At 37.8% G+C, this 25,913-nt stretch overlaps 1 protein-coding gene across 2 annotated transcripts in view; it reads left to right on the forward strand.

The window, feature by feature from the left end:
• adamts3 (ADAM metallopeptidase with thrombospondin type 1 motif, 3) overlaps positions 1–25,913 on the forward strand; it is a 108,358-nt gene that overhangs the window by 24,314 nt on the left and 58,131 nt on the right. Inside the window, exon 5 of one of the 2 annotated variants that reach the window (XM_016241095.1) lies at positions 21,303–21,490. The exons of the other annotated variant lie outside the window; for it this stretch is intronic. Coding sequence (XP_016096581.1) covers positions 21,303–21,490 — 188 coding nt within the window. The remainder of the gene's footprint in view (positions 1–21,302; positions 21,491–25,913) is intronic. 2 annotated transcript variants of the gene reach the window in all.

Raw genomic sequence — 25,913 nt, forward strand, 5'->3', positions numbered from 1 at the left:
TCAGTAATAAGTTAATGTAACCTCTTATTTACGTAAGTACATAAAGCTGCTTGGTTTGTATTTTTATGTATGTAATTGTATAGGCCTACAGTATATAATACATATTTAAAAAAAAATGTATTTTAATTTGTATTGCATACCTATTGCTGGTATAATAATGTTTACATGCTTTTCTTCTCTTTCTTCTTTTTGTTACTGCGTTCATTATTGCCGATGTATCATCTGTGATAATGAACATGATATTGCGTAGCTTGTCAGTGAACTACGGCTCTGTGTAGTAAATGTAAATGCCGCTCCATTTGAAAGCATGTGATGGAGATTTACTACTAATCACAGAACCGGCTTTACTGACGAGATGCGCATGATAATCGAATTCGATTATTTGCACAGCCCTAGCATATACTGTACAGGAAAGACAAAACTGATACTGTACCTGTTGCTTCTGACGATATATTGAGGTAAAGCAAAACAATCGGTCTGTGAAAGAAACTGAACATTATTTACAATATTAAATTTGGAAATCTGTTTCTTTAAACTAGACTTCATAAGCTCTCCATTTTACACAAACAATGAGAAACCATCAAAACTTAAATTTTCCCCTTCATTCAAGGGCTCGCTTCAAGCATGCGCATATCACCATCTCATCTGTCTTCGTTCTGAGTTGGAATTGTTTCCTTGGTTCAATGTACTTCAGGAGTAACTGGAGCACTGAATCTGTTGCCAAAAACTATCATCATAGGATCAAATATGCTGGTATTTTGATTCATTTTGAGTGGAGAGTGACTGTCAGGCACGTCTGAAAGTGAGCTTTGATTGAGCCAAAAACTGTTTCAGATGGTTCAGTGTAAAAATAAAAAACAACAACAAAAAAAAGTTTTAAAAGAATGATTTGTTCGCAGTAAAATAAATGTTTAAAAATAATGTTTACATGCTTTTCTTCTCTTTCTTCTTTTTGTTCTTAACAGCTCCTACTAGAAATATTGTTCTTGTAAATACATTCCAGCATTTTAGTAGCCTATTTAATTTTTTTCAGTAATGAATATGCATGAAAATCACAACGGTTACCAGACAGTGTTTGGCAGTGATCAAAAAAAATGTACACACTGAATTTTGAATCGATTTCTTCTCAGAGATGTGTATTAGGATGGTAATGAAATTACCACATGACTTTGGTGTTTGTCAAAAAACAGTAGGTAATTATGTGGGGGATTTTTATGAGGATGGTGGGAGAAAACACTGGCATTCTGGATTCTGAGTAACCCCTTGTAAATGTTGAAAATCGCTTACTCCCTCATGAGAAACAATTACTGTCAAAATCGGGCTAAAGACAAAAAACGAGCACAAACGATGCCCAAGTTTTATTGCTAATTTTTTTGTTGCATTACACAGGTATTAGATGATGGCAAAGTTAATCTAAATGTAAATTAGCATGCACAGCTTGGTTCATTTCTAGGTGCATGAGAACCAGATTTGAATTTTATATCGAATTGTATACCTCTGTCTACACAATTTAGTCCATAATGAGATTAGCAACAGGCCGTCCCTCTCTCAGTTTACATAATCCAGGCCATGCTGTTTTATTCAGTCAAACTCATTCTGTGATAATAATTCTTATCTGAGCCATACTATACAAACACAGTTTTGGGTGTGAATAATAGTAAGCGTTCCCCAAGGCCACAGAATAGAAAGTGTCTCTTAATGTTTTTTGCTTTCATGCAGATAAATTTCAGCATGTCGAGGAGTGTATTAAAAGCGGGTGGAACAACTCCATTATCTTCTTAACATGGTTACCGCACAGCTTTATCAACGTGTCTGTGCAGTGGCTGTAATGGATGACAGCAAGGCTTCTTAATGACACAGCAACAACTTGAAGCACAGTTGTGAGATTATTACAGAGTTGCCACATAGTTCTCGCCCTCGATAACAAATCAGAAATTGCCAACGTAATTTAGATTCAGTCTCCCTGCAAAGACTTTGAGTCATCTATATGAAAGGTCATGAGATTTGGGGGAGCAGATAACATCAGGACATTGATTAACCCATTAGTGTAAATTGCAGGCCAGGCTGCTGGATGCCTACTTTGTCTTGGTTGCAGAGCATGTTTCGGTTACTCCTCAGGTGATTTGTCACTGGCGGTAAAGATTGGCTCCAGCCCCTGGAGAAATAACCAAAGGGAATAACAATTATGGTGGTCGACAGCCTCGGCATACCGTGCTGGGTAAGGCATCTGTTAGCATGCTGCAGTTGCTAGGCTTTCAAATGAAACATTTTAGATCAAGCATAGCATCAGTTCTGGCAGGTCACGTTAGTCAAGCTCGCATCAGCTGACTCTCAGCTGATCCACGTCTACCTATAGGGATGCGACACCTATCACAGCACTCATATAAAAGGTCCTTCAGTATTATCACCAGCTTTCGCGTTACTCAATAGCTAATTGCTCACCTCTATCCCCGACTCCGACTCTTGCCAGTCAGCATTCAGCCTTCTGATTCTCCTTTGAATCAGGCTAATTTCTAAAATGTTACATTAAATTATTGAAACAGCCTTAATGATATATGCAATAAATTTATGTTGGTTCTGTTCTGTTTACCCTGGGGGGTTATTGCTGCTCTCCCTGCTCCTATCCATGCAGGGAGTTCTTACCCAGAACAGAACCATACCGCCAATCCAAACTGTATGCTAATTGTCAGTCATCTTTGACGATAGTGGTCCTGACAGAAATTAAGAACGAAGGAAGAGACAAAGAGACTGCGCTACCTTTGAGATTTCCTGTCGGATTTGGTCTTGAAAGCATAGAGGTGTAGCACTTTTGGCTTTTGGCTTTTGTCTCCGATCCGATAGCATCTCAAGGGGTAGATCCAGATTTGGTGAATGGAAAACGGAGTTTGAGGGAACTGGGGGAGCCTTCAATACAAAGAGCTGAGGAAAATGAATCATCCACTTAGACACATAATCCCTCCGCATTGCACTAGTGTATGATGTAAGAAAATGTCAAGCCTATTATAAAAGGTGAGACCGACATAGTGAGATAAAGAGAGCTGTTATCTGAGGACGACTTATTTTTTGTAATTTTGTCAACCTTAATCTGATTATCAGTGGTAGTACAACAGTTTTCTTTTTTGCAGTTTAAACTCTTCAGATCTGGACTTAATTGTTTTTATTGTCCTTTCTTCATTGCTGTGAGGATATAAGGATGCACTGAGATTTTGACCGTCATAAAACGGAATCCTTATCTGATAACAGAAGCGGTTCTAGAATCTAAATTTCAAGCAAAAATGAGAGCTGTCATCTCACTCACCCTTATGTTGTTTCAAACCTGTATGATTTATGTGTGAACTATGCCTTTAACATCAAAACAGTCATATTAAATGTAAATGACAGCTGATGATTATCATATGTTACAGGAAAGAGCAATTAAATTTTGCGAACATTTTTGGTCAAAATTAGGGATGCACCGAAATGAAAATTCTTGGCCGAAGCCAAAACCGAACAAAATTAAACACTGGGCCAAAGGCCGAATACCGAATACCGAACACGGGTTTTCGAGTTTGTTTCCCCATGTATTTTGGCAAATTTTTTTTCACCATTGCATAAATTAAAAAGCCAAAATGTGCTTTTTACTGTTTTGTCTTGCTTTTCAAAGAAAAAATATCAATTACAAAACAACAATTTAAAAATATTTAACACTGAACATTTTTAACATTCTAGCAGACACTATACCAACAAAGCACAATTTAACTTAAAATTAAAAAGTTAGTAAAATAATAATTTTAACATTTATGAATGTTGATAAGAGTTCTTGCTTTTTCTCAACTTTTATTTTGGCTTGAAACGCGCAGGAAGACCTAAATGCTTATTTTTGTTGACAACAGTCTCATTACGAATGTGTCGTACGTATCGCATTGTCACATGCCTTGTAAAAATTCATAAAATGTGACTGAGCAACTGACGACTGTATCAGCGCAGATTTTCCTCGTGCTTTGGACTTTGAACCTTGAACCCTGGCTAACGAGCAGATAGCACTGCGAACTCGTGCAGTGCTGTCAGAATACATGCAATGTGCGCGTTTATTAGAAAACATAACGTTCTGCAGTTTATTTACTAATTGTTTAAGGCCATTTCGCGATTTCAATCATCATATAGTAACCAGCAAAAATCACCCCTTCCTCTTCTCATTGAAGACATGCGATGCAGTCCTAAACAGTCTCTCGCTGTCGGTGCTTGTAATGATTTTTGCGTCTTTCTCCGACAGTTTAAATGCTTCCACACTGCTGACATGTTTGCTGCATAATAAAGTGTGCGCATCTCTCACTTTGCACTGGTTGCTATTTGATCGCGTCGTATCATTGTTCGGTACAATTTATTCGGTCTTTTCGCTTATTCGGCCGAACACCGAAAGAGCTTTTTTTGCTATTTTTCTGTTTATAATTTTGGTTGCCAAACATTCGGTGCATCCCTAGTCAAAATTCAAACACGGTAGCAAATTGAGCTTGCTCTTCCAGACTGTGCACTAACTGTTTCACCATTCAAAATCTTGAAAATATAACACACATAGCGGTGACTATTTACTAGGTTCTAAAGCTTATTGCCCATCTGCTGTCTCCAGTGCTTCAGACCTTGAATTCACTTAGTGAAAGCTACACAAGCAAGGACAGTTGGCTTTTCTGACACATTAGGGATCAGCAGAGTACAGCTATGTGTTTATGCAGTCGAACACTAAATTGTGAGTAATGACATCCCTCAAAGAGCCATTCCAAAGTCCCCTCCTCTTCCATTGTGCTGTCAAAGACGTCAACATAAATATTTTCCCACATCCGAAATAAAAGGCTTTAAAGTGCCTTTTTATTGAACTAAATAGAAAGCTAGCCTCTTTCCCAGCCCACATGATCACAATAAAAACCCACCGCTGACACATGAAAACACACAAGCAAGTCAGATTTGCACCAGCAATTCTGAGTAGGAAGTTTTTAGTGTTAATTGGTATAAACAAAATCATTGGAGACGTCTGGTGTCATCTTAGAAAACACTTTGTAGTTTAGCTGATTAGCAGTCTTTAGCCACCCATGTGCAGTTGCCAGAGATTTCATCATGATGATATTGAAAATGTCTTGATCAGGGATCTTGGCAAAGTAGATGATAAAAGCAACGTCTTGTTATTAAGCCAAATTCTTATATTCACGAGGTAGGAAACATTTTTTAGGCTTTTAGCCTTTTCATTTAGAAGCAAGTGAATGGACTTTTTCTGTTCTCACTTATCTAATGCTCTTGCCACTTTAATAATTAACCCTTACAAATGACTCCTGTCCTTTTATGTTATAAATTAGCCAGAACAAAAATGGGCAACCAAAAGGATGAGATAAAGCTGTCATTAAAATACTGTGGAATTAAATAGGGCTTCTAGCATCACTTGATGGCCCTCTATGTGTTAAGATGCAAATGTCATGTCTAAGAAAACGTCTCGAGGTTACACATGTAACCATGGTTCCCCGAAGGGAACGAGACACTGTGTCGAACGTCACGAGTGGGGTGACGTGAGCAACCAGGAAGCATAAAGGCACATCCGGCAAGCGCACATGTTAGCTTCTGCGGAAGCGAGCACCTGCAGAGATGCAGGGAGTATGGCAGGGAGACACAGCGTCTCATTCTCTTCGGGGAACCATGGTTACATACGTAACCTCGAGATGTTCCCCTTCAGGAACTCGAGCTGCGTTGAACGCTTTGGGAACGAGAATACCCACTGTGCCATACGAGCAAGTCCCTGTCTGGTGTATATCTGGCGAGCACATCAAGACGAGAGAACTTGGGACCCTGGGGTAGATGTCAGGTCCAGGCTGTAGAAACGGATGAATGTGTGCGGAGAGGATCAGCCTGCTGCAGCACAAACATCTTGAAGGGCCACGCCCACTGATAAGGCCTTGGAGGCCGCCATATCCCTAGTCGAGTGTGCTCTGACTCCTGTAGATGACTGGAGGCCAGAGGACTCATAGGCCAGCGTGATGGTCTCAACCACCCACCAACTCAGGGTTTGCTTGGTTGCTGAAACCCTTTCTTAGGTGGCAAAGTAAACGAATAACTGATCTGCCTTGCGCCACTGGGCAGCTCTGTGAACGTAAGCGTCCAGTGCTCGCAGTCCTGGCCTGCTTCCTGGAAGGAAGGAGGACAAAAGGCTTGCAGTAAAATGGGACCCAGCGAGGAAGTGAGCACTTTAGGGACATACCCGGGTCTCGGGTAAAGAAATGCCCTAGCCATGCCCGGGGCGAACTCCAAGCATGGTACAGAGAGTGCCTGAAGGTCCCCTATCCTCTTCAGCGAGGATATACTGTACGTAATTAATAGTCTTATAAGTACATCTTTAGCAAGTGTAAATACAGCAAGCTTTGGGGAAGTCACTGCAAACATCAGATATATACTGTTTGGGTTGAAAATCAAAACAAGTTTAATGGGATATGATTAGGGCTGCACGATATTTGAAAAAACTCATTGCGATATTTTTTTTTCTGCGATATTTCGGTATGCAAAAAAATTCAGATGACTTCAATATAGCTCTATTTGGGGAAAAAAATCAATGATTGGGGTGATTTTTAGGCGAGTAAATCAGCATAGGAAATAAACAAATTACAAGCATAGATAAATAACAGAACAAAGATACAAATGAAATAAGTAGTGCTTTATATTTTTCAGGTAAGTCTAACAGTATTCAGGTATAGAAATGTAATAATCAAATGTAAAATAACACTGCATAGTTTTCACTATAAATTAAATCTAACAAATCTGTGTTAAAGCTACAAAAGTGATTTTTCTTTGTGTTTTGTTGTTTTATTAACATTCATGACACAGAAAGCAACAGGAACATTAAACTGCTGCGATTGTGAACCAATATACTGTTCCACATCCATTTTCTTTCTCAGTTGTTTACCTTCACCTAAGCTATAAGCATCTGTGTTTACAAGGAGAGTACAGTATTTCAGGCACAAATAGATGCAGAAGTGAACAGAAATCAGTGTTCACGTGCATCTGCATGGCTCTCACAGTGTCTACACCGGAAGCGAGCGGCGCGGTGCAACGCGACAAAATACAATAGAACCCATTATAATCAGTGATGCTCTGTGACTGACTACACTGGATGCGGCGCGACACGAAAAATCCCCGACAGTAAACTGATACCTCGTTCTATTTATGACGTACTGACACAAAGTTCAAATGATATGCAACGGTCACTTTGTCGCGTCCAGTGTAGACAGACTTTGGGGCGCCTAAAACGCGTAGAAAACGGCAGTCGCGCCGCTTTCTCCTTCTTTCCAAAGCGCTCGGGAGCTTGCGCTTTCGTGGCGTCTGCCATTGCTAAGCGACCGTGACTTGCGCTCTCCGTTTCAACAAAGGATAAATGGATTTCCAGCACTGAAAATCCCTTGCAGTAACTCTGCTACTAAATTTATTTAAAATGGGTATCTCTGTACAGCTGTCGCGTCCAGTGTAGACATGTGTCTGTGTGTGAGCAAAGAAAACAATAAAATAAAAATATATAACGATCAGTATACTAAACATCGCACATCCTACGATGTGACTATTGCAGATGCCCACATTTCGATATCGATGCTGAAACGATATATCATGCAGCCCTAGATATGATGCTGATCTTGCCTGGGGATCTTAATTCTTTAATGCTTTAGTTGAAGCAGGAAACTGGAAATGTATACCTGCTCACTCCTACATCATATTGTATGAAGAGAATTAATGAATTTGGATTTTGGTTTCCATAATTCTTCCTGCAGGTTTGTACTATGACTGATTTTGACCCTTGAGTCAAAGAGAGAATTATGTGCTTCCATCAGTTATTCTTGGGTAAAGCCTCCTTTTGTAATGAAATATTAATGTTTAATTCAACCCTGCATGATGGGAAATGGGTTCCTCGGCTGAGGAGCTACTCACATTTATTAAACTAAATGCCACACAATGAATTCTGATAAATGGCTAATGCAAAGTTAAAAAAGGTGATCACATAAATATCAACCATGGCTCTCATTTAGCAATGTGTACATCCAGGAATACTGGAAAACCCAACAGAGCTTCTTCTGCCAAGCTTGACCTTTTCATCAGAGAGACGGAGAGGTACTGTATGTGCAGCCCTCCAGTTCTCCATAGAGTCCCTTTCTTTTCGAAGTTAAACTCCAGCCAGTAAACAGGAGAATATTGTGTGTTATGTGTCGTGCATTTTTTTAAATTAATTAATTTATGCATTTAGCAGACACTTTTATCCAAAGCAACTGAAACTGCATTCAGGCTTCACATTTTTTACCAGTATGTGTTTTCTCTGGGAATTGAACCCATGACCTTTTGCGCTGCTAACGCAATGCTCTACCACTGATCCACAGGAACACATGAATGTACTCTCGAATGAATTGTTCTGTGAAATGAATCATTCAGGCACTGTTCTTTCCATATTCCCTTTAGAAAATAAGTCGTAATAGTTGATGCATTTATTCCATGAGCCATTGTTATAATTATCCTCCAGTCTTGGCTCTGAAGTGTGTCAAGCTGAGGGCAACCTTGAAAGCATTTTTACATCATTTGCATGTGTCATTAGAGTTGGGAAGTTACTCTGTGAGTCTCCGTTCCATTGAATCAACCCTTTGCCATGCCATCTGGCAGTCAAACAGGACTGGCTGTATTACCATCCCACAATACCCTTCTTCTTTCCTGTCTGTGCAGGGTTTGCTGGAATTAAACACTGGCAAATAGACACAATTCTTAGAATTCTTGGCCCACAGAATGATGTCATAATTGCTGCGTATTTTATTCCATGAGTAATTTATTAACAGAAATAAAAGAAAAGAGAGAAATCTGGCAGAGATCATGCCCAGTGACTGGGGTTATCATCCAAGAATGTATTCCTCTTGAGATACTGATTGGGATATATTATGCAGAGAGTTTCTTTTCATGCCCCACTTATATAGCTTCTGGTTTTTATGCAGTTTTAAATGAGTAAAAACCTCCTGCAAGGCACTAATAATATGCATTTGTGCTGTTATTAGCTGGTTTACTTTGTGAATGTAAATTGACTCTTTTAAATGTTTATTCAGTTTTTTTATGTACTAATGTTTATCATCTGCAGCTCCTGGTGACATTTTCTTATTTGTAATGTTTTAATGTTTGCTTTCTAGCAAGAGTTTTAGGTTTTGAATGTACCTGGCTTAACTTATTTAAGGCTTATTATTAGGTCCTAGCTGCATTTCCGTCAATGTGGACACATCTGTTTTTGTTTTGGGGAGGCAAAATGTTGTCTGGGAGAGAACTTAATGGCTTGTTTCTCTCTCTCTTTCTCTCTCTCTTTGTATGTGTGTGTGTCTGGGGTGTTTACATCTGTGTTGTTAAGAGGTCATCCCCATGGGCCATTCCATGCTGGAAAACAAAGCGTAACAGGCAATAGAAGTGGCTCAGTGTCTCTGTGTAGTCATCAAATATGACATATCCCATCATCCTTCAAGCTTCCTGCACTCACTGAAACGTAATGGGCAGTATTTGTGAAGGATATCACACCACATGAGGTTTTCATCCTCATGAATGAATCATAGACATTCATTCTTTCACTTTCATGGTGTCCTGTGAAAGGCTGAGAGAAGGCCTTTGAGAGCTGAACCCACTGAACTCACTCAAACGGTTTTTATATTATATTTACAGCATAATCAACAACAATATGTATGCATGACAGGAAAGTGCTCTCCTCTTTCCCCTCTTGACTGTAAAGGATATTGTTCTTTGAGAGTGGTGAGATTTAGAACTCAAATGCCCTGTCAGTTTCATGCAAATGTCATGACAGCTTGAGTACACTTCTTTCTATGATAAGCACAATACACTTAAACAGTATCACTTGAGCAAGAGTGCTGTTGTACCGAATATTGTATTATCTGTGTCCATGTGCCTATGGTCGTATCACAATATGGATATTTAGTAAAACAGCACAAATGTGAATTTGGTATTGTTTTTATAAATCAATATACGAGAGTTAACTTCAATTTGCCTGACCGTAACCCTTCTTTTTAATGTTTTGTTCCTCCGATATTTTCCTGTTTTTTTTTTTTTTAATCTGGCATCTCTCTCTATCTACTGTATAGTCGATCTGCTAATATCCGTCCAGTGCACTCACTGAGCGGTCTTCTCCCTATCATTACAAGGCACGCCCCTTACTGCTGATTGGCTGCAAGTGTGTTTTGGGACTCGGTCCAACACTGTGGTCATGAACTGCCTCTGTTTTTTATTTTGTACTGTTCTCTGAGGTCCACTTATAATGTTATCAAGATTTTTACATCAAAAACATCATAATTTAGAATTAATAGGCTATTTTCTGTCCTATTTTTGTTTCCTGTTTCAGACTCTGAAGTAAATGCCCACTGCTATTATTGGTGCTATGACACTGCTGTGATTTAGATTAAAAAAACGCATAAATACTCCTGGGTCATTCCACAAAATCAGTGCCTTTTGCGTCCCTAAGAAATAATCAAACATATATTTAATATAACAACCAATAAACTTGCAATTTAAAAACATAACGATACTGTCACACTCAGGTGTGCCAGGGAACAGGCAGGAAAACGAGGATGAAGGATATCAGAACACTTTAATGAGCAGACGAGAGGGTAGGAGCACACGCACAGGGTAATATTAACAATAACTAACAACACTAGGATACAAGAGACAGGAACTTATAGGGCAGATAATGAGGGGCAGACAGGTGAACACAATGAGGTGATTAACTAATAATGGGAACAGGAACAACCAAATAAGGACACAGAGGGAGAAACCATAATCAACAGTCCACAGGGGTGTGACAGATACTATGTATTCTTTCATCAATATTACATAAAAAAAGTAAATTAATTATTATTTTAAATAATTTAAATAGCATTTATGCTGAAAAGGGTAAGATTTTTGGGCTTTTAATTTGCAAAATGAAGGCAAAATGATATAAAAATCACATTTGCATATTGTTTTAAATATAGTCTCATTGTTAAGCAATGTTTTTGGCACAAGTATGCATTTTTTTCTATACAATTTATATATTTTTATTGATGTCCCCTGATTTCTTGTCAGTCCTGTTATCCTCATCAAAAAACCCTTGTAAAATAATGTACATTTAAGTGACCACTTCTAGGAGGTTACATCGTCTCTCAAGCAGGATTCCTGCTCTTAAAACACAAGCATGCTTCTCTCTCACTTCTATAATGCTCTGTTTTTCATGATTTATGAGGCTTGACTTGGGGGGGGGGGGCAGTGTCAATACTGCTACCATTTTTAAAATGTAAATTAAAACAATTATTACATTTAATATAATCAATATCTACAAGTAAAATCCTTTCAAAGTGTACAACATGTGCTTTTGTGAACTTGACTGTTAGCTAGAAATGAGCAAATTAGTTTGAAATCGTCAAACCTGTTACTGTCACCCCTGTTACTTTTCAGGGTAACATGTTTTGACATTTGGGTAACAGGGATGACATAGATTACTGTAGTGTCACCCTGTTTTTAAAGATTGTCTGTGAAAAATGCAAACATTTTTAAAGGTCACCCTGGGTGTAATTTTAAGCTAATGCCTTTATCATTCAGTGGCATATGAGCATGAGTTACATTTTAGTTAGTATTATTGGTATTGTTACTATTACTGTTGTTGTTAATGACTAGGATCAGTCTCAATAAAACTCTTTTTTCCCCATAACTCATTGTCAATAATGCATCCATGTAAATGTAATTACAAACAAGAGCAGCAAGGTGACTGCAGACCTTCACCCCAGTCTTGCAATGTTCAAGAAAGTCAAGATCTTGATCTGACCATCTTCCTTGCCTGATAATTGAACCAGATCAGTATATTTGAAATTCTGTTAGGGGGCGTAGACAAACAGATGGGTGCAGTATCTAATTACAATACCCTTGAAACATTAGATCTTTTAGAAATGTAATGTGCTAAATCAACAATGAACTGACTTAAACTGAAAAATTGACTGTTTATTGTCATACAACTATGCTAAGTGACCATACGTCCCGGACATGTCCTCTTTTTGGACCTAAAAAATGCGTCCGGCCGGGATTTCTTAATCGCCTAAAATGTCCGGGATTTGGCTGTTTTCTTAATCTCGCTCCCGCTGAATCTCTGACCATTGCCGCCTGCTCCCGCAACATGTGTTTCACTCCTGCGATTTTCGTGTCCACTCCTTGAAACATTCTAATATTGTATATGATTTTGGCGCATCAGGGAGCCGCTCTCAGTATGCGGAGTATTTAAATCACTTTCACTTTCGCGATCACACGCACTCTGTGTAAAGGGAGTACATCTTACAAGATCAGTTATTTGTCAATGAGCTCAGAATCTGTTGAGCAGCAAATACTCCAGCATGGTCTTGTCACTCACTTCTCCTTATTCTTGACCTAAAATCAGTCAAATCTGACTCTTGTAGCACTTCTTGAATGCAGGTTTGCCAAGTCTGCGTTTTTCCCACAGAATTGGGCTACCTTTAAATGGATAGTTATAAAAATAAAATGTCATTAATTACTCACCCTCATGTTGTTCCAAACCTGTTCATCTTCGGAACACAAATTAAGATATTTTTTATGCATTCTGAGAGCTCTCTGACCCTCCCATAGACAGCAAGGGTCTTTACATGATCAACGTCCAGAAACGTAGCAAGGAGATCGGTAAAGTAATCCATGTGACATCAGGGGTTCAACTTGCTATGTTTCTCGACATTGATCGTGTAAGGACCCTTGCTGTCTATGGGAGGGTCAGAGAGCTGTCAGAATGCATCAAAAATCTTAACTTGTGTTCCGAAGATGAACGGAGTTCTTACAGGTTTGGAACGACATGAGGGTGAGTAATTAATGACACCATTTTTATTTTTGGGTGAACTAACCCTTTAAACTGTTGCCATGGGTTGATTTTCCCAAGTGGGTTAAAGGTTTGAAATATTGCATAAATTACATTTGACTGAAATGCTTGTATTGAAACATTTTGCATTCTATGGTAAAACTTTCATGGACTTCTACATTAACTGTTCCCTCCTGGTGGAATGACCTGCCCAGCTCAATCCAAGCAGCTGAGTCCTTAATCATTTTCAAGAAACAGCTGAAAACACATCTCTTTCATCTTCATTTGACCCTCTAACTCTAGCACTCTCTATTATAATGCTAATTCAAATTTTATCTGCTTGTTTTTTTTTTGTTTATTAAAAAAATTGACCTTCTAACATTTGCACTCTCTATTCTATTTCTATTCTAACTACTTATTTTATTTAAAAAAACAGAGCCTTTAACACTAGCATTCTCTGTTCTTTCTTTCTATTTATTTTCTTTTTATTTATTATAAATAATTACCTTCTAACACAAGCATTATCTATTCTTTTTCTGTTCTATTGACATTTAAAAATGACCCTCTAACACTAGCATTCCCTATTCTTTTTCTATTCAATCTACCTGTTTTTTATACATTTATTATAAAAACAAAATAAGCAAACAAACACAAAAAAACACTTTTAGGTGAAACCCCCCACCCCTGTTAGTAACAGACAAAGCAATAGTGATCACTATAAAAACAGTTACTCTTAAAATTAAGTGAACAAAGGACCAAGTTCTTACTGACGTGGTCTGGAACTTAATTAAAAATAAAGTTCATCCACATTGGGATCAGGAGGAAGGCAATACAAAGACACATCTTGGCACTGCACAGCGTTGTCTTTGGAGCATCTTTATCGTTTGGTTTCTGCGTAGACCTGCTCGTTCGCCTCTCTCGTAAACACTACATGCGCAAATCAGTGGGCAGGGCTAAACAGGCAGTGATGTCGAAGCAGGCATTTATCTTCTTCTGTGGAGGCAGTGTTTAGCTACACTATTACATCATAGAGTCGTATATTCCACAAGCTGTTGTTTTGGCAGACTGGCTTCAATATAAGCTGTTTTAGACTAATTAAAAAGTTTTGAGTTCTGAAACTTACAGGATGTTTTTATAGTGCAGTAACCTCTTTTATTTTGGTTTCTCAGTTCATGACCCCTTTAACAGTTTCAAAATATGGCAAAACATCAAGCCTTTCCTTTTTTTAAGAAATTAAAACGTATTCATCATGGATGCATTACATTGATTAAAAGTGACAGTAAAAACATTTATATTTAACATTTCTACTTCAAATAAATGCATTCATGAAAAAAAGAATCACACTTTGTAACACAAATCAGCATATTACAATGATTTCTGAAGGATCATGTGACACTGAAGAGGGCTGTGCTGTGACTGTCTATTGTTCATTAATTATGCTGTCAAATTAGACATTTTCTGTTGGAGACTTGTGAGGCCAAAACTACAAATCATACCTCATTATCAAACATGACAGCCCAGGGTTTTCCATGCATTGAAAAGACTTGAGTTATTGAACAGCCAGAATGAACATACCGGTCTAGTGTATGATCCACAGTTGGCCAACTGCATGCATTTTATTAACAGCTGTGAACATAAATTTCATACAGTATTTTTATTTTTAAATTCATAGACATTTTTGGACATTCTGTTCCTGTTGATCCTGTACTGCAGAACCATTAAGAATATAGACATTTTGACATTCAGTCTGCATTCGTTCTGAACTGCAGGCCAGATGACATGAATGGGATAATAATTAAAACTGATTTGTGTCCTAACTTCATTCACCGTGGAAGAGAATAAATTTACACCAGACATCACAGATGACATCAAGTCTCAGTGGGATAAAGAAAATAATTTTTCTTTCTCGTCTTGATAGGTTCAGTGTTTTTGATAGCTGAAGAGTAGATTCTGTTTTATCTGATGTCTTATGAGACTTTTCAGCAAAATATAAGCTGTTTTGTTGCACGGAGACCCTTTGAACTATAGACAAAGATAAGAATTAAGGTCACCAGAAGATATTTAGAGTCACAAGTAGGGCTGGGTATCCAGTTCGATACTTTTTAGGCACCGACCGAAATGCCTCGATACCATCCAGTATCGAAAAACGTCTCGTCGTTCGGTACCAAATTTAGATTCCTAAGGGGTTAATCTCATCAGCGTCAGTGAGCCAATAAGCCTGCAGCACTAGCCGGTGTGTTCGACTAGAAGAGGTGATCGACTGATCTCAGATCGATCAGTGTTTGACATCCGCGAGAGCGATTCGAAAGCGCACGGAGCAGTCTGCTGTCTTTAGTGCTCGTGGTACTGTAATACAACGATCGGTCTGCACAGTCGGTCCGCGTCAAGTTGAACACACCTACTAGTTTACACCGGTTACACTCAGAGATGTGGCGCACACGTGAGGCTGTAGTGCGAATGCGTCCCAGCCCCCTTAGATGTAAGGCTACATTTACACTGGTGCGTTTATGTTTTAAAATGAAAACGATCCTCGTCATACTGGCGTTTCCAATGGAGAGTAGTGCGGGAGTTGCGTGGAGTTCCGATCATATGCAGATGTCCGTTTATACTAATGTTACACGACCGAAAGCGCGTGTTATGTGACCATTGATGCAAACTGTAGCATCATGCTACATACACTCTTAAAAATAAAGGTGCTTCACGATGCCATAGAAGAACCTTTTGGTTTAAATGGTTCCATAAAGAACCTTTAACATCTGAAGAACCTTTTGGTTCCACAAAAGGTTCTTTGTGGAATCAACAAGCTGAAAAACAAAACCAAAGTTTTTTTTTGTTTTTTAGATAATGTAATCTTGCTAAAATTGATTTCATAAAATTGATATCGAAAAAGTATCGCTCAGGAACCAGTATCGAAGTCAAGGTATCGGCATCGGTATCGGTATCAGTATCGATATCAATATAGAACATTTTTAAACGATACCCAGCCCTAGTCACAAGTTAAAGTTAAAGACAACTTGACAGTCTCAAATAAGGCCAACAAGCGTGTTCTTGAAGCCCTCATACAGTAAGCCCCCTGCTGTCGTACTCGGCTTTAGGAGGGCGACATTTGCTAACTCAGCTACTCTTATTTACAAGAGTTTTCTTATGTCCTAATAAAGAGTTAAAGTAGCTCCCAGCACATTAGATCACAGCTAGTGGTGTTATCCCTGAGCGCCAAGTGGAAGAATTCCACCAAAACTACCTCCTGCAGCATCTTTTGATCCCGATGCTGTTTGTTATTAGCAGTTGCCTGCTAATTGTTTATGCTTCCAGGGAAGGAAAACCACCTTCACGCATAAAAGAGATGGTCGTTAATCCTATCACTGAACTAAAGTTTTCTGTGAGGAGAGCAGAGGGAACCTATATTCTAAACCGAGATAGAAGTGGAAAAAGCAGTGAAACCCAGTCACGCTGCTCTTGTCAGGATACACTGCATTGAAGCCTTTTATATCCTTGTTTAAAAATGTAATTGGATTCCTAGGTGGTTTTAGCATGCCCAATTTGTTTTACAAATAACATGAGACTAAGTGGATTTCATGATGATAAAGGAGCCATGTACTGTCAATTCTATTAGTTCATTTTGTCCCACTAAGAATGCTTTCATCATGACAGCATGTGCAATTTTACATAAAAAATAGTATACATGTAATCATGCAAAATTGCGCTTTTATGTAAACTCCTAATCTTTTAAGTAGACTTTTGCTCTGGGAGAAAAATAAATTTGATATTCAGCACTCTGAAATATGGGGAGGCCATGTGGTAATTGTGTTAGTAGCATTAAAAGAGTTTAAAACCAAAGTGTTAAAACTCAAGGTGCTCCGAACGTTTCTTTGTGTCATCGTTTTAAACGATGCCATGTATGCGCATCCAGTTTCTCCTCCACAGCAGTCTACAGCCTCCTGAGTTTTTATTGTTCAGAGCGAGGCTGGCAAGGCTAACCCACAGTCGTGGGTCATGTTTTACGAGTGAAGAATCGAAATGAGATAAGAGTGGAGGTGAACACAAGCACACACATTTGTTTTGTTTTTGTCATGGTGGGGACCTTCCTTTGACTTTGGTTGTTGTTATACTGAGGTAATGACATTTTTTGTCCCCTAAATGTTTTTTTTTTTTTTTTTTTCTCAGAAAGACATTTTTATTATGTTTATTAATCCATTTTCCTTTGAGACCTGGTAAAACCTAACTGGAAAAAACTTTCTTATTTATTAAAGGGATAGTTCACCCAAACATGAAAATTATGTCATTAAATACTAACCTTCATGTCATTCCAAACCTTCGTTCATCTTCAGAACACAAATTTAAATATTTTTGATGAAATCCGAGAGCTTTGTGACTGCATAGACAGCAATGCAATTACTACATTCAAGGTCCAGAAAGGTAATAAAGACATTGTTAAAATAATCATCACATGGACCATTTTAGCGATGTCCTTACCAGTGTTAATTTCGTTGACGAATAATTTTCGTCATAATGTTTGTTTTTTCACTGACAACAACGAGACGATAACGAACTAAAACTCTTTTTGAATGACAAAAACTATGACGAATAAACTAATAAAAATGAGACAAAAATGTTAGAAAGGGACGATTTGGGAAGAGATTCATTCAATTTCAGAATGAATCTGCTGCGTGGTTAGGAGGTTAGATGCGTACATATGAACCGGCATGACATAAGCTAAAATACACTTTCTGCACATCGCATAAAACGTTCACAAATGTCAATATGTGGGAGTAAGAGAAGAGCAGACATATAGATAAATCTGACGATACAAGAGAGAGCTCAATTCGGTCTGGTTTTCTGAGCGCAGACACTGAAGCATACACACACAGAAAGCGTGTCTCACAGCACGCGAGTACACTTTTGCGTCGCATGAACTGAGAATTATACACAAAATTATGTTGAATTGTCCGTTTTGAGACAGTTGATTATGTCTTAAGTGAATGTAAACAGCAGGGAGAATGTGTATCAGTACATTGCACCCATTGCAGCTGTGCATTCGTTTTAAAGGGATAGCAGCCTAATTTAGTTGCTATTGTCCGAGTCATTGATGTTAATCATGCAACAAAAGAAAGACAGAAAATCATTCACTGCTCTTGACTGAAAAAACTTTAGTAGTCCTAAAGATTCATCTAAATTTATTTATATAAATAAATATGTCTGCTTGAAAGAATGAAGAATATGATAAACAAGTTGCTATAAAGAATGCATAATTAGCCTATATAACCATTGGCATTTCATTAAAAAGAAGACCATGTTCTTGTTCTTTATGAGAAGTGGTTTTATTTAATTTTAACATACTGTAAAGGCATGTTGTGTGTCACCGCAATTAAATTGTGGCGTCTATCATGATAAAACCTTAATATCAAATCTATATAATGAGTTTGGAAATTTTGGAGAAATGCTTAATAAATGCATTACACTGTAACTAAACCCATTAGATTTTAGCAGACTAAATGTACTGTATATTTAGTCGAATAAAATCTTATGATATTTAGTCGACTAAAACTAGACTAAAACTAAAAACAATTCAGATGACTAAAATATGACTAAAACTGAATGGCATTTTGGTCAAAAGACTATGACTAAAACTAAATCAAAATTTGCTGTCAAAATGAACACTGGTCCTTACTACCTTTCTGGACCTTGAATGTGGTAGTTAGTAGTGGTAGTTAATTTTATGAAGCTATGAGAAAACTTTCTGTGTGCAAAGAAAACAAAAAATATTAAACTTTATTAAATAATTTTTTTGTGTCAGTTAGCGTGCATTCACAAGAGTACCACATGAGTGTGATGCTGCTGACGCAGGAGCCAGCGTTCTGACGTACAAGACATGTTGCGCCTTGTTTTCAATCAGACGAATGCACATGCATGCTTTGTTATGAGGGGCCGTACAAGCCATAATTCATTCTGGCACTCTCACGCACTTACATTCTCCTTTCACGAATGGCATTTTGGTCAAAAGACTATGACTAAAACTAAATCAAAATTTGCTGTCAAAATTAACACTGGTCCTTACTACCTTTCTGGACCTTGAATGTGGTAGTTAGTAGTGGTAGTTAATTTTATGAAGCTATGAGAAAACTTTCTGTGTGCAAAGAAAACAAAAAATATTAAACTTTATTAAATAATTTTTTTGTGTCAGTCAGCGTGCATTCACAAGCGTACCACATGAGTGTGATGCTGCTGACGCAGGAGCCAGCGTTCTGACGTACAAGACATGTTGCGCCTTGTTTTCAATCAGACGAATGCACATGCATGCTTTGTTATGAGGGGCCGTACAAGCCATAATTCATTCTGGCACTCTCACGCACTTACATTCTCCTTTCACATACATATATTCTTATTTCACACACTTTCATTCTCCTTTCACATACATATATTTTTGCTTTCACACTCTTACATTCTCCTTACACATGCATAAATTTCTACTCTCACACACATATACATTCTCCTTTCACATACATATATATATATAGAATGTATGTATGTCTGAAGAAAATATGTGTATGTAAGAGAAGAATGTATGTATGTGTGAGAGAGAGTATAGTGGAAACGGAAGGAGTATAGTGGAAAAGGAAGGAGTATAGTGGAAACGGAAGGAGTATAGTGGAAATGGAAGGCGTATAATGGAAACGGAAGGCAGGTCAGGCGCGATCGGGGTCACCGGGACAAGTCATGATCAGCATGGCTGACGTAGATGAGGCGGCCGCATAAGTACTTCAGCAAGCTATTTGGATTAAAAAAAAAAATTATCATGTAACCTTTTATAAATGAACTTTTCCACGACATTCTAATTTATTGAGATACATACATACATACATTCTTCTCTTACATACACATATTTCTTCAGACATACATACATTCTATATATATATGTATGTGAAAGGAGAATGTATGTGTGTGTGAGAGTAGAAATGTATGCATGTGTAAGGAGAATATAAGAGTGTGAAAGCAAAAATATGTGTATGTGAAAGGAGAATGAAAGTGTGTGAAAGCAAGAATATATGTATGTGAAAGGAGAATGTAAGTATGTGAAAGCAAAAATATGTGTATGTGAAAGGAGAATGTACGTGTGTGAGAGTGCCAGAATGAATTATGGCTTGTACGGCCCCTCATACTTTGTGGTACTGCCGTGGACGTGCGATGAAGACTGACAGTATAGAAGAAATAGTTTTTTTCTTTGCGCAGAAAAAGTAAAAAGTATTCTTATAGCTTTATAAACTTAAGGTTAAACCACTGATGTCACATGGACAATTTTAACGATGTCCTTACTACCTTTCTGGGACTTGAATGTGGTAGATGCCTTGCTGTATATGCAGAGTCAGAAAGCTCTTGGATTTAATCAAAAATATCTTAATTTGTGTTCCGAACATGAACGAAGGTCTTATGGGTTTGGAACGACATGAAGGTCAGCAATTAATCACAGAATTTTCATTTTTGGGTGAACTATCCATTTAAATATATACACATCATCTCCTTAAATGGATAGTTCACCAAAAAATGAAAATTCTGTCATTATTTACTTGGCTTTGCAAATCTGTCTGACTCTGTGGAACATACAATAAAATATTTAGAGAAATGTGTTTTTGTACCTCCATTGGAAGTCAATAGGCACCACAACTTTGATTACCAATATTTTTAAAATATATTTTGTTTTCATGAAGCCGAAACAAACACATTTCTAATGTGGAAAGGTTTCTGGAGTAACACATTTTGAGCCTCAGACCGTATAACCTTGCACTTTTATTGGCTGCAGTGAGGCTCAATTTTGCAGTCTAGACATGGTAGATTTCCACTGGTGATCTGGATGGTCTCATTTGCCATCAAAAGTAATTTTTAGAATTGAGGCCAGCGGGTTAGGCAGGTTTGCCACGTGTGTGCTATCCTCACTTTGCCATATGTGAATGGCAGCCCCTCAGGAGAATGAGGGTGTGCATGGAGATGCTGTGGACCGGGGAACCTGCAAAGGGACACACGGCATGTCTGAGCTTGAGGGGAAGCCCTGTGCTTTTTGAAGTGGAACTTTAGAGACGTGTTTACTCTTCTGGGATCTGGGCCACACAAGAATGCGTGTGTCATGACGGGATGTAGGAGCTGAGGAATGTTCCTCACAATCCCTACACTGTAGACCAGAGCCAGCCAGAGAGCAAGATGTTTGAAATATTTATTTTAGCATCAGCGTTTAAAAAAGACATTGGTTCATAGCCTGGATTGATGTTGGATCATGAAGAGCCCTTGTTTGGATTGCTTTCTGTGGTTCTTGGCTGGCATCCACTTACACTCTGTGAAAAAAACTTGCAAGATGCTAGTTCATCATAATGCAAAGATTACTTTTTTCTGTTTAATATGTTGTTGTTGCCAAATGATGAAGATAAGGTGCTGTCTTGAGCCTAATCATTTTGTCTTGCAGAGCCTGAATTGGATGCGCCAAGGGTGCTGGATAGTATTGCTAAACAAGTCAACCGGACAGTCAGGAGACGGAGACACACTGGTGATGATGACTACAACATTGAGGTGCTGCTTGGAGTAGATGATACTGTTGTCCGTTTCCATGGCAAAGAGCATGTGCAGAACTATCTCCTCACCCTAATGAACATTGTGAGTATCCAATAGTCATTAGAAGGCTCAACAGGAAGATTTATTGGATATATTTGCTGGGTGCTAGTTTTACAATATTATTTGTAAAACTAATATTTTTTGTAAAACTTTGTTTTAAAATTATTATATTTATATTATATATTTACAGTATTATGTATAAAATAAAGTAAATTAAGTAATATATATACATTTTAACTTTTTTTTTCCTGTGACGGGGCCATTGCAAGCATAATACAGGGTTATTAATAATATTGGTCACACTTTGTTTTAAGGTCCAATTCTCGTCATTTAACAAACCATTAACTACGAATTTTGCCTCCTTTTTGCCTCAAAATACTCCTAATTTGCTGCTTATTTTTAGTTAGTAAGATAGTCGTTAAGTTTAGGTGTTGGGTAGGATTAGGGATGTAGAATATGGTCATGCAGAATATGTGCTTTATAAGTACTAATAAACAGCCAATATGTTAATAATAGGCATGCTAATAAGCAACTAGTTAATAGTGAGAATTGGTCCCTATGCTAAAGTGTTACCATCATATTAATTTTAATATTATTAATATTGATAATATTAGTAGTATTATAATTTTTTATTATTAAAATTATTAAAATTTTTGTTCAAAAATATTTGATAAAACTCCAAGAAAACACATTTCCAAATTTTTAGATTTATATCCCCCAAATCCCCTCAACTGTCCCAAAACTCTCTGACCGTAATGCCATCGTGAGCAATCAGTTATTTTCCTCCTCATAAAACGCATTAACTCTCCTCCTGACTCAGTCCTCTGACATGCAGGTAAATTGAAGGCACAGGTGCCTAAGTGTCCTTATTTTAGGAATTCATTTCAAGACAATTTACTGATGACAAAACACCTCTCTGCTAGACTACAGAAAGTGGATGGCAGCAGTCAATGTTTTGCTTATACGCAAATATGCCATTAAGCTGCATCTGTAAAGAGAGTGACCTTGTATGAGGCGTGCAATTGTCCAGATGTGGTCATGTCTCTGTCATTTTCTGTTTTGGGAGGAAAAGCACATTCTTAGGCTTTCACAAGATACAAATTGAATCTCCTTTGTTAAAACAGAGGACCCCATTATGTCTACAAGATTGACATATTCCTCATTTAGTAAATGGTGCTATTCTGAGGAGAGCTATGAAACATACCACAGATGCTCTGGCTAATCTGTGTAGATAATAGCATCACTCATCAGGCTTTAGAGATTTAGCATATATACTATGGGCTTCAACTGTAGACACACATAATGCCTGTAAGCTCTTTATGCCTAAAGTATTCATGTTGCCCTTCTATTGATTGCAAAATGTAACAGGGTCAAGTGCAACCAACCCTTAGTTTCGCTTGAACAATTTGCAAGAATTAATGTCAACTATATATAAAGAAATGGTCTACTTTCTTTTGTGGAGGTGTTGTTTTGCTTGTGGCACACAACAAGGCACAGACAAAATGTGGGGTATTTGAGCATGAATATAGATGAATATTGAAATACGAATATGCACTTGTAAAGTTTACAAATACGTTTACTTATTTCAGAAGTCTTTTCTCCAGTAGGTGTCCCTGCTGCCCTGTTCACCAGTGCTTTGATGAAATGTACACTATAATGTTTAACCCCTTCGGACCCTTGTCCATTGAAATGGACATCACATGATTTTTTTGATTAAACCAATAACATTTTATGTTTTCATAATATGAGCAATGTCTGGTCACTGATTGGTCCCTGATCAACCAATCACAATGAAGATATGACTCCTAACTTAATCTCATTGAGCTACAGGCATCACAAAAGAGAGACATGACTAACCAACTAGACAAGAAGAGGAAGTCCTCATTTGACCTTTTATATGCAGATTTATGTTTATGGTAGCCTCATCAACTTGCACCTATTATAAAATTAAGACTATCAAATGATAATGATAAATCCTGACTAATGATTGGCCCATCAATAGTACCCACAATTCCCTTCTCCTTTCACTCATAAGTATACCACAGGACAGAAATCTCTGCCCTGATGTCAGTAACGTTGGATGTTTTATACCTGCACATACAGATAATACCGTGATGGTTTGCCCAGGACACATAATATATAAATAAATAAAATCAGTGTTGTTTATTTATTTGTTTGTTTACATTTATTTATTTATTAACTTTTAATTTTTTATGCCAACCATAGCCCTAAGACCTGTCCAGATATGCCTTCTATGCCTCAGAAAGCCAATCTTGTGGGTCTGAGATTCAGTTTTTTTGCATTCATTCATTCATTCATTCATTCACCTATTTGCTATTTTTCTGTATGCACTTTGATTTTTCCTCCCTAAACTGGAGTGGGTTTGAGCTTTAAGATATGAGTTTGGTATAAAAATGCAACATTGCTACAACTTTCACACATTCACACATGCAGACGTCTTTGATTATGCCCCTTGCATGCTTATTTAAAGCCCTGTTGCCTGAAGAGGACAATTTTCTGCATAAAACAGAACTTCTGTTTAATTTCATGAGATGGCTGGGAAGAAGAGAGGAGGCAGTTGGTAAGAGACTTACCGCTCTCTGCTGATTTAGAGCGTCGAGGTAATCTGTGTTCATATGCCAGTGAACAATTTAATCATTCGCACGGGTACATTTTTGTTTTTGCTCCCTACAACAAATCACTACAGCAACACAGATCTGCTGAGGCATAGTTTTTCTTTCTGTGCCACTCCCCTTCTTTTAAAAGCTGTCCAAACATGCATATAAAAGTACAGTTTTTTCTGCGACATAATTGGTTTTTCTCACCTTTCCCTCCTGAGTGCAGAGTTTGTAGCAGATCTGACAGTCTCTACAAGGTTTAAGGTGAAAAAAAATGTTTGCAGTGCATTTTTAGGGGGACACTGTCAGAACAAATTTTTGTTTTTATTATACTTCTCTTTTTTTATCACGTGCTTTAGTTGGCTGATTGTGTTTTAGGGACTTTAAGCAACAGTGTACAAAAAGTACATACAGTACATATATCAAATATAAAATTGTATTATTATTATTATTATTTAAAATGGTGTGATTATTTTTCCAGTGCAGTATGGCAGAACAAAGTGATCATATGGCAGATCTCCATGCCTGGAAACAATGCTCCCTCTGATTGTTCACACTCTTTACAAGAGAAGAGATTATGGCACAAATTGAACACAGGTGTGCATTTAGATCCACCACAGTTGTCTCCCCTCTGCCGTACAGAAGATCAGGACAACCTGAACTTTTTGTTTACAGAATCATATGCTAGAAACTGCTTAACTTGGCCAATTGGTGTCAATGTCAAGAGAGCCACAGTGAAATGTTTAGTTATTTGCACCAGAACTTCAAAATGTTTAATTATTATATCAGTTATTTGTTATATAATTTTCATATATTATATCGGCACCACAGCAAGAAAACCTGCGGTTACATGTGTCCAGTTTTTGGAAATAGCTCTAGAAATTTTTGATGAAACATTTGTACCCTGGGGGTGGTGTTTAAGATATTGTTGGTCATAGGTAATAGTAATTATTATTAAAAGATACTACTACTACTACTACTACTACTACAACTACTACTACTATTATTATCTGCTGGGTTTATGAATAGTAATCAAGTTGACAGCGTTTGCTCGAACTGATTTGCTGAAATCAAAACAGGGACGGTAATAAATGAACTACTACTACTACTATTATTATCTGCTGGGTTCATGAATAGTAATCAAGTTGACAGCGTTTGCTCGAACTGATTTGCTGAAATCAAAACAGGGACGGTAATAAATGAGCGCCAGCCAACGAGAGCTGTTTGCGCATTAGCTCACTATCGCACTATCTTCTGCTTGTTCTTAAAAGCTGAATAATTCTAAATGAACTCTGTTATTTTGACAGGAAAATACAACAAAGAATATGGTTTACATGTAGCGCGTCGATTCAGCATGGTATGCAAGACTCTCGCTTTTTTCTCTTTGCATGTGTGAGAAACACAGCGCTATCAGTAAAGCGACGGCGAGTTGTGCGCCTTCACACTAGTTTACGGTACGTCAAATACAGGTGCTCTGCGTGCTACATACTGCACATCCATTGAGTACGTGACATGATCCATTGAGCGCATCCAAATAGTACAGATCGCTTGACAGAGAGCGAAACTCTCAAGCGCTTAGTCAGCGTGTTTATCGAGTGAAAATCTGTGTTGAACGGCTCTCACACACATACTGGCATGTCAAATCTAAGAATTTATTTGCCAATGGCTGATATGTGTTATGTATCTTTGTAAGTCATTGTAAGCCCTCTTTTGAGGCACGCTCATGCACACGAAAAAATATGTGACACACATATTAAGCTCTCTGTGACGTATTGTGTTTGAATGTACAAATTCACACAAACATTATGTCAAAATGCCAGTCTTGGTGAGTATCCTAGCAGACATAG

This window comes from Sinocyclocheilus grahami, unplaced genomic scaffold (genome assembly GCF_001515645.1).
Source record: "Sinocyclocheilus grahami isolate Dianchi unplaced genomic scaffold, SAMN03320097.WGS_v1.1 scaffold611.1, whole genome shotgun sequence".
NCBI lineage: Eukaryota > Metazoa > Chordata > Actinopteri > Cypriniformes > Cyprinidae > Sinocyclocheilus > Sinocyclocheilus grahami.